Raw genomic sequence first — 10,037 nt, forward strand, 5'->3', positions numbered from 1 at the left:
CAAACAGGCACTTAAACACGTTGAGGCACAGCCCTTCAAATGAGCCAAATAACTTAAAAGTCGATTTGGGCTCTTCTGATTATAGAGAGGGCCCACCTCAAAAAGCCAGAAAATCGCTGCCCTTCAGCCCTCCCAAGCAGACATTTAATCTGAGCAGATCGGAAGGTTGAGAGCTTTTGTTGAAGACTTTGCTGACGCATGTGCTTTAAGCAATACTTATCATGAATCTCCATGCAGTTTACATTGATGAGTGGGGTAGGGGTACCCTCTTACCGATTCGGATTTCTTCAATGTGGCCGTGTGGGTCCCGTGACGTCCACGATCTTTGGCTTTGGACCACATGAGCTATTTAATAATGAAGCTCCTTCTCACATGCAATCATACTTCTGAAAAATCGGCGATTTGTAAAACCTGATCGGTCAAAATAAGAAAATTACAAAAGCACTAACCATGGTTGAGAAATTGGGGGAAAACGAAAATCTCCGCTAAATTGGAGGAGAAAGGAGGAAGTGGAACGAAGGTGGTGTTGCTTTTGGGCTCCGAAAAGAAATTACTGTTCTTTTTCTTTTATTTTTTTTCGTTTATTTTAATTTTTTTTTTCTGTGGGAGTTGGACGGAACGATTGAAGATTTTTCCGATTTTCTGTAAATATCTTCGGATCTGAAGTAGGTTTTCTGGGCTATAAGGGGAGAAGAAGAGTGGGTTCATCGGGATTGGAATCGATTTTCTGGTTTGGGTTTTGTTTGGAGCATTTGATGAGCAGATTCTGACGCCATGAGGAAGAAGCTCGATACCCGTTTCCCTGCTGTAAGTTCTTCTCTGGATCTGTTTTCCTTGATTTTGGTTTGCTGATCTCGCTTTGGTGTTGCTTGTACTGTATCTTTGATTTGTTTTCTTGTTAGATTTGGGTTTCTTGTGTTGATTATGTGCTGTTTTCATGGATAAATTGATTCCCGTGATGGATTAGGTTGGTTTTCGTGGTGTAGATTTGTGATATGGGTTTTGTGCCGCTTAGGTTTCCTGGTATAGTTTCTCTCAGTGTTTGTGATTAGGGTTTCTGCCTTCTTGCTCCTTACCTCTTATCCTTTGAGGGGCGATATAGGAGGGTTTGATTATTAGGTGTAATTTTTGCTAGTTTAATTCCTGATTTTGCTTTGTGATATTTGAAATTTTCGTGTTTCTGTTTTTCTGATTCTCCCCTTCCTGGTTAATTTCATCTGTTGGGATGTTTAACTGCTCTGGTTACCCAGGAAATATACGGTTTATTTTGTTGACATCTTAGTTTAGTTTCTTTATTTTGGCAGATAAATTGAAATACATGTCAAATTCCTGTACTTTTCTATATCCGTGTTAAAGTATTTCACTAGTTTTTTTTTTTTAAGGGGAAATGGAAACATTTTTGATATTGTTATGGTTTTTACTGGAAAAATTTTGTATTCTTCGAATCCATAGTGGATTAGGTCGTTAATGGCTTACTCTGTCAGAGTAGTATTGAGTAACTGCTAGTTTAGTTCACTTGTCTTTCATGATAGTCATTTTAGGGGTCTCTTGTACAGCCGTATTGTTTGTTCTTGTTGAAGGAATAAATGAAAAGGAAAATTAGAAAAAGAAAAGAAAAAAGCAAATAGGAAGATACAAATCTCTTTTAGGAAACCATGGGGCAAAATGGAATGAAAGAGGCTACTGATTGAAAAAAGGGATAGAAAAGGAGGATTCGCTGATTCATTTTAATGAACTTAGATGGTTGAGTTGGGTCTTTACTCACTGTGATGCTTTTTTTCCTTTTTCTATTTTACCTGTATTCTTTTTTTTCCTTTTGTGCTAGAGGTACTCTGATGTTGCCATCACAACCCTAGCAGAATGCCAATAAAACCCAAATTTGCAAGTAGTTAGCAGTTTCTAATGTTGCTCAAAGAGAAGGATTAGGCATGTTTTGATTTAATATGCATGACCTGACCTGTTCTATCCCGGTATTGTGTATGACATATATTAGTAAGCAGTTGCCAGTAATAACTTCCTCCTCTTTTTTTCTGATTGTTTTTCATAAGAATATCTTATTAATTTATGAAAAATGTAATGATTGTGGAATTATAAAGTCCTACTGTGCAATCCAAAACCACAAATAAGCTACAAAGGCCCTCAATGCTCAAGTGGGTTCATTTCTGGATAAGGAAAAGCCCTGACATAGCTTTTGGGTAATTCTTACCATCTTGCTTCATTATATATATTTGGTATTATTTTTCTCATTGCTTTTTGTGCAAAAATTTGATTTCCTTGGGAGATGTCATGTCTTCATTGGTTGATACGGCATAAAAAAAATGGTATTCTAACTTTTAATAGGTGTGTTATATTTTGTGTTTGGCCAAAACGCATCTAACAGACATTTTGATGTAGGTCTTATCTGTGGTTGTCAAGCAACTAAGGTGAGGCTAGGTGGCAGGGTAGCACCTTGTTGCATAGGCACTGCCTAGCTGATACTTTTTATGTAAAAACCTGGTTAATTTTCCTTGTTTTGCTTCCCTAATTTGTTTACGAGTTAGCTTGTTTTGAAGTAGTGACTGGACAATACTATTATTATTCTAACATAAAAGAATCAAACTTTAAGTGTAGAATGAAAACAATGTTGCATGGCCTAGGAGAAAAAGGAACTTGGGATGGAATCCAAATCAATTAAGGCAAAATGAAATTATTATTGAGAACTGAGAATATTTGTGTATATATATATATGCTCCAGTGGGATAAATTAATGAATGGAGGGAAAAACAAGCAGAGGGAAGAAGCTCCTTATGGTAAATATGACGGATATATTGGAGAGATGTTTTTATGTGTTAATACAGAGTGAAAGAAGATGAAGTGGTTGTTGAGTGATAGAAGATAAAGGGGAGAAAGTAAGAAGAACAAAGGAAGGGGCAGGACCCCTAATACCATGTAGAGGAACAAGGCAACCCTCTCTTTTACATGCCTTTGCCTTTATTTGTACTATATGATGTTGATTTAGTTGCAATACACCTTAAGTTTGAACACCATCCATGTAAAAATACCATGTAGAGGAACAGGGCAACCCTCTAGGCGTCATCTTGACAACTATGGTCCTATCTATGTCAGACACTGTTATGCATCTCCCTCTATGTTATATAGCTTTCTACCTGATTCCACAAAAGAGTTTGATCTAGTGCTTGCTGCATGTATGTGCCAAAGATAAGCCTTATTGGTAATTCTTTGTCATTAAGTATGGCTCTCTATTACAAGATATATATATATATCCATGTCTATAGAACCCAAGAATAAAAAAATTGGATTCTTAATGGATATAAATAAGTACATAATTGGGTTCATGTCCAGGATATTATTGTCTATGAACCTAGATAGAAACCTGATGAGATGAATCCGATGTTTTTCATTCATGGATTAATGGCTAGTACTTGCTGAAGAGCCCTGCTTTTAGCATGTGGGTTCATGAAATTATGACCTACTCATGTTCATAGGGCTGATGGGCTTAGACATTATTATTCCTTTCACCAATTACTTCATCCATAGGCCACATTACTAGTTCCAGGTGGATACCCTGGATTTTTGTGTGTGATATCTTACAATATAGGGTTTCGTTTAATTCAAGAATCAAGACGAGCCTAATATTCTTTTTATTGTTCACATCTGCTCATATCATTCTGTTGAGGACCATTTGGTAATTTAATTCTTATTGATATGAAATTGCTAAAATTAGTATTAATTTTGAAAGTGTTGAAGTTAATATATTTAAAAGACTTGTCTTTTCTACCTATAAAAAAAACTATTGCCTTGTTATGAGGCGAAATATAATGTTCTTGAATAAAGAGAATTTCTCTTTTGCCAATTAGTATGCATGCTGATTGGTATATAGAAATTGGGAACTAACCAAAATTTAGTTTTTTATTTAACAAAATTCTTGTCGCCTAGGTGACTAGGTGCCCCCCTGCTAACCCATAATTGCCTAGATGCCTTGACAATTATGGTCCTCAACAATGCATTGGGGATCTGAAATCTTGTTCATACATAAATATCATTCTATTAAGTTGCACATATATATATTCTTAAAAAGTGGACTAACAAATATGTAGATGATAGAAGCCAATAGACAACTTAACAAGAGAGAAGAAAAAAGAGAATATTGATGGCAATGAAGAAAGAAGAAGAGATTTTTTTTTTTTAACGTTTTTCAGTTCAGAAGAGGAAGCATCGGAAAGGTTTACTGACAAGCATCTTGATGTCCTTTCCTGAGGGATGCCTTATATTTCTGCAGACAATGTTTCTGAGATATTCTTGCTGTGTTTTTGTCATGTCTTTGTCCTATGATGTTTCAGGAAGTGGATTATTGATAAATTATGCTAGAGTGCATATATATTCATCTTCACTCCCATTAAGGGGAAATAGGGAATTTTGTGTATCGTAGTGGCTTTGGATAATCCTAGAATTTAGCCATCTGATCTGACTAATACTTTTCTTTTGGCAGTCTCGGATCAAAAAGATAATGCAAGCAGATGAAGATGTTGGAAAGATTGCAATGGCTGTGCCTCTTCTAGTTTGTGAGTTATTTGTACCTGGAATTAGAATCCTTGCAAAAAGTAAAAAATAGAACAAACATCAGAATTACTTAATAGTTATGAGATTCCAAAATTTTAGGAATTAATTACTTATTTATCTCATTACCTTTTTCTCTTCTTTTGTTATTGTCTTTCTTTTCAATTTCCTCCCTTGTTTGGTTACAATTTGCAACTGGGCTTGTACCTGATGCCTAAATGGTTGTTAATACTGCATTACAACCATGTAATGAGATGTTCAAGCCCAACTATTGAGTCAAAAGAATCAAATGAAATAGATAACATACATGGCATAGTATTTTTGTTGAAGTTTGAAACTTGGATAACACTGCAGCTAAAGCATTGGAGCTATTTCTGCAAGATCTTTGTGACCGGACATACGACATAACCCTTCGAAGAGGAGCAAAGACCATGAGTGCTTTACATTTGTAAGTGAAGAGTTTTATTATTTGGTTTTTAGTTTTCTTCATTAGGGTGTAATAGTGGAAAATGGAGTTATTGAGTTTTACAGTTTACATGCAGTTTCCTTCTCCAGTAGAATTTAATTTTGAATTAAAATTTGAGTTTTGATGGAAGGGTTTCTTTTATTCAGTCTGATCTTTAACTTGATTTTCTACAACAAATTACAGAAAACAGTGTGTGCAGAGCTTTAATGTGTTCGATTTTCTGAGGGAAATTGTTAGCAAAGTTCCAGATTTAGGTGGTTCTGATGCTGCTGGTGAGGACAGAACTGTTGCCAAGAGAAGGTTAGAAAAGTTTACATTATTTTTTCTTGTTAGGATCTCGATAAATGGGAACTATCAAGTAATAGCTTCTACTTATTCTTACAGGAAAGCTGCAGATGATGAAGATGATAGTGATGAGGAGTTAAAGAGGAGCAGGACGGTAATCCATCTCTTTGCAACTTTCAGTACAAACCATTTTCTGCATTTACTCCATAGACAAATAATTTGATCTTCTATATCCTACCAAGAGTGGCGAGAGTTTTTCTAACCCTTTTGAATATGCAAATGGTCCTCAATAATGGAGGGGTGGTTTGTATTGTGCAGCATGAGACAGTCCATGGCAGCACTGGTGGAAGAGGAAGGGGGAGAGGCAGGGGAAGAGGCCGTGGGAGAAGTAGCCGATTGATAGAGAGGGAGAGTGCTCATTATGAGAAGTGTGAAGATGATCCAGACATTTCTCCTCAACACAATGATAAGCAGCATCCTAACCCTGAAAGGCTGGATAATGGAACTGAGTCTAAAGAATCAAAGGAGATCATGGCAGTTGGTAGTAGTAGTAGTAGTAGCACCAATGCTGTGGTGCGGAACTTTGACTTAAATGTAAACTTGGATGATAATGGAGACACGACAGCCATAGCAACAGCAGCCCCTGCCTCTTCATCAGTGGAGCCTCCTGAGATGAAACATGAAGAATATCCTGGCTGGTCCCTGTCAGATATGGACAAGATGGCTATTGATCCTCTTCAGCTTGCCCAACTAAATAGAAGGTTGGATGAGGATGAAGAAGATTATGATGAAGAAGGATAAACTGACAGGGGCTAAACTGCTTGTGGGTTCTCCACCTGCAGAGGTAGAAATAACTCCATGTTCTGATACTTTGAATAGATGGTAATATGCTCTTTCTTGTTGAGACATTGTTAGGCAGCTTAGGGAAACTAAGAAGGAAAGAAAAACACGTGCACATGTAAGACAAAATGTGCTTGACCTCTAGAAATGCTGAATTTTTGGCCTTTCTGGGCGCTGTAATATATGTAGCTATTACTCATGCACTAACAAGAACAGTTTTAGACATGCCCCTTGGCAGTTTAGAATACTCAATTTGTGTGCTCTGATAATTAATGGATAGCAGGAGAATATTTGTGAAGCAGAGTGAAATTGGTTGTATTACTATTAATTTTTTTTCTCCATAGTTTTTTTTTTCTTTTTATCTGAACAAGTTTGCAATCTCTTGCTGCGTCAGTTAACTGTTCTTCAGATAGTATCTTGAAGTTGTATTTCATTAATTTCTTTTGTTTTACTTTTTATTTTTTTCTCCTTTTCTCCTCAAGCCTCTTTTGATCCCAAAGCAGCTTTTCATTAAGGGGGTGTGAAGCTAATTTGTCTGTGCAATTGGAGAAAATAAGGAAAAGAAAAAAAAGGAAAAAAGATGCAATAAAGAAAGATATAGTGATTGAAGTGACAAACTTGTGAAATTGGGGGGATTGTCATTCCATTTACTAATTTCCTTTCAGGGATTTAATTCTTTAGCAAGGAAGTTAGAGGAGTATGGTGCCTTTTTATAATCCTAACCAAAAAGAAAAAGTGGGGTTCCACTGTGAGATTTACCTGTGCTCAACTCTTCTTGGATAGCAGAGGGGTTTCTGTAAGCATGGGACAATCCTTTTGAATCTTTTTTCTTTTGCACTATTGCAAATGTATGGAGCAGGATGATAATAACCTTGGTTAGGTGGTGGTGGTGCTTGATCTTGAAGGATGTTGAGGCTTTTCTTTTGATCATTTCAGGCCCCTGTGGAAGACTTATTTCTTAGCTGATTTGGATGTTCTAAAGGGGTTGTATTGTAAATCCCTTTACATGGTTCTTTGACTTATTAATCACATATCATATCGTGTGGAAAAAGGGGTCCCATTATTTGTCATATGGCAATTCAATATACAGACAAAACACTTTTATCAAATAAAAAAAAAAGGATTTAATCCTTTAGCTATGGCAGGTTGGCAAGTTAAAGCCAAAACCAGCAGTGCTTCATGGCTGTTACCATGCTTACTCTACCCGAATCCAACGGTTCATGTTGCAAGATGTAGATTTTACAGGTAAGGGTGTTTAGCCTGTTAATTTGATGTTACTAAATGCCATTTTCTGACTAGTTACTGCTTGGATTCTTGATATGACATGTGATCGTTGTCTTCTGAGATTCATTTTGGGCCTTTAATGATTGTTGTGCATGTAAATATAGTGATTGCTTGTGCAACCAAACTGTGACCAATGATCATGTTATTCTGTCACCAGCAAATTAGTTAACCATTTAGAATGCTTTGTCTCCAATTCAAGTTTGTTAGACATTGTCGATCATGGATTTAGAAATTTGGGTTGGTAGTGTGGTACAACCCACTACTGGTTATATTACCTTGTGGGCACATAGTTTTCATCCACTAACGACCTCTTGTGGATGCATCTGATGGTGTTCTTATTTCCTTGACATTGTTTTTCATGCAAGACTTGAGCATAAACCAACGTGGACACATTCTGTAACTGGCTTGTTATATTACCTAAATCAGGGAGATGGAAAGATCAAAGATGCTTTTTATATATAGATTGTAAGCAGAGGCCATGAATGCAGCCAGCCTCTGCTGTGGCTGTGCAATAACAACTCATGCTCTGCTTTTCCATGGACTGCACTCAGTGGGGGTACAGATGGCCTGAATGCCAGATGCTCCATTAACTGCATCACGACTGTAGATCCGGATTTGACATTCCGATGAAGATTTATTTCACCAACCAAACCATTCCAGGAAATTATTCATATATGGTTCAGTTCCATGGTGGAAGATTTGATGGAACAGAGAGAATACTGAATACCAGCATGGAATTTGATCTCCTGCGTGCCAATTTGAACAAAGAACGGATCAAGAAAATGGCCGAGTTATCCAAGTTACCAATGCCCGAGGAAACAATTCAAATATTGAAGTAAAATCAAGGAGTCTGTATTAGCAGGTGGCAGTCATGGCATGTGCCTTAGAGGGGATATATTTCATATTTGTTGAGTCGTGTCGTGACTCGTGAGACAGACAATTGATGGAGAGCTCAAACGGATTGATCAGACTGCATTTGCATACATACCGCATTCTTGACTCTTGAGAATCGTATGAGTTTGTTTGACAGCTTAGCATTTTACACTGCATCGGGCCGTGCTCATTGGAATTTTAATGAACCTCAAGTTCTCAGCCCACTCTGCCCAAGTTGCACCCTTAAAAGTATCTGAGCTGCTTTGGATTTTCACTTTCACTAGACATTGCTTATAGGCTGTCTGGGTGGGATTCACCTTCACCTTCTAAAGCCATAAGCTATGGGGAAGCCCTCTCAAACGAGCCTTGATCTGTTGTACGTGCACTTGTAGTAAACACATTAGTGTTCTGTATTTACCTCCCAAACAGTAGTTGTGTACGGATCAAATTTGTATCAAACTGTCCTATTCAGTTCAGAGCAGTGCAATGCGCTAAGCACTGTTACCATGGCATAGGGTTCTTGTGGATTAATGTTGTCATTGAGAGAGTCCTGTGGACGTTTTAAGCTGTGGAACAGTCATTTTTTTTCCCGTTCAACCCATTGTTGATTCGACCGGTTAAACCATTCAACCCATCACCTTGTTGATTCAATCTGTTTGCAGCCCTCGTGAGTTGTGGCCCACCGGTTAAACCATTCAAACCATTAAATGGTTTAATACAATGAATCGCAAGTTCCTCACTGAATTTCATTTTGATAAATCTGTCCCCTCGCTTGACAATCTTGGTAGTATGACAGAGATAATTTACTATTTTGGTAGTATTCTTTGTTCTCCTCTGGTTTTCAGATCTCTACCTCCATGATGGAAGGTTCAAACTTTCAGATTATGAAGCTTTTCATATGCTTCCCCGGAAGATCTTTTCCCTTGCTCTTTTGAGTTGGTAGGTTTACTTTTGTAAGTGTTCTTGATACAACTTATTTCTACTAATGTCCTCTACTTCAATTTTTTGTCTTAAAAATGTGTAGTAAATAGCACTAAAGAGACTACAAAAAGGCTATTATCCAATATTGGTTGAGATCGGCTTCGGTCAGTCCAATGCCCGTTCAAACTGCATTTACAGCCTTGCATTGCATTGGGAATATCTCCACCCCTATGTACTTTATTTTATGGGGAGATATTCCCAATGCAAGGCCATCAAGGCTGTTCTAACGGGGCCTTGCACTGACTGAAGCCCAATTCTAATGTTCTATATAGAATATTAACTTTTGACATATTTATTTATTTATTTATTTCCCCTTGTACAAACATAAAAAATGAAAGGTATGAGTGCAAAGCATGTTTAAAGACCTTCAAATCCAACCAACCTATATAAGCTTCACCCAGTCCTAAGCCACCCAGGCCTTGATCTCAAGTTTGCCTGCCATTGGCTTGAGTCTGATCTGGTCCTAAACTTGGTCCAGCCTGCCCAAGTTGGACCCGCACATTGTATGCACCAATGCAACCTAGAGGAACTACAACTGCCAAATGACAACAATTGGGGTCATATAGGGTGATGGGTTAGTTGTAGATGCAATTCTCTTATCAAGGTGTAAACAGATTGATAAGGCCCAATATCATGATCAAGTATATTCACAATTGAAAAAGGGAGGAAAAAACATCCCACACATCTATAAGAGTCGATCATGGGTGGCTTATTCCTAAGCTAGCTGCCACACCCTTGCAACAACCAAATA

General features: G+C 37.5%; 1 protein-coding gene and 1 long non-coding RNA gene across 2 annotated transcripts; both read left to right on the forward strand.

The window, feature by feature from the left end:
* Nucleotides 1-254: 254 nt before the first annotated feature.
* On the forward strand, nucleotides 255-6,457 carry NF-YC11 (nuclear factor Y, subunit C11). The gene is made up of 6 exons (XM_088955250.1): nucleotides 255-807; nucleotides 4,490-4,562; nucleotides 4,912-5,005; nucleotides 5,207-5,323; nucleotides 5,408-5,462; nucleotides 5,627-6,457. The coding sequence occupies exons 1-6, from the start codon at nucleotides 775-777 to the stop codon at nucleotides 6,107-6,109; spliced, it is 855 nt and encodes a 284-aa protein (XP_088811376.1). The 5' UTR covers nucleotides 255-774; the 3' UTR covers nucleotides 6,110-6,457.
* A 38-nt stretch (nucleotides 6,458-6,495) lies between these two features.
* Nucleotides 6,496-8,836, forward strand: LOC148845472 (uncharacterized). Its single transcript, XR_016102317.1, has 2 exons — nucleotides 6,496-7,393; nucleotides 7,798-8,836. It is a non-coding gene; the product is annotated as an uncharacterized LOC148845472 (long non-coding RNA).
* The last annotated feature ends 1,201 nt before the right edge of the window (nucleotides 8,837-10,037 follow it).

The sequence above is a fragment of the Nelumbo lutea genome, chromosome 7, assembly GCF_056320005.1.
Source record: "Nelumbo lutea isolate HS-2025 chromosome 7, American lotus-T2T, whole genome shotgun sequence".
NCBI classification, from domain to species: domain Eukaryota; kingdom Viridiplantae; phylum Streptophyta; class Magnoliopsida; order Proteales; family Nelumbonaceae; genus Nelumbo; species Nelumbo lutea.

Coding starts and splice junctions, on each gene's coding strand:
- NF-YC11 (XM_088955250.1), top strand. CDS start 775: ATGAGGAAGAAGCTCGATACCCGTTTCCCTGCT. Junction 808..4,489: donor TCGATACCCGTTTCCCTGCT/GTAAGTTCTTCT, acceptor TTCTTTTGGCAG/TCTCGGATCAAAAAGATAAT. Junction 5,006..5,206: donor ACCATGAGTGCTTTACATTT/GTAAGTGAAGAG, acceptor AACAAATTACAG/AAAACAGTGTGTGCAGAGCT.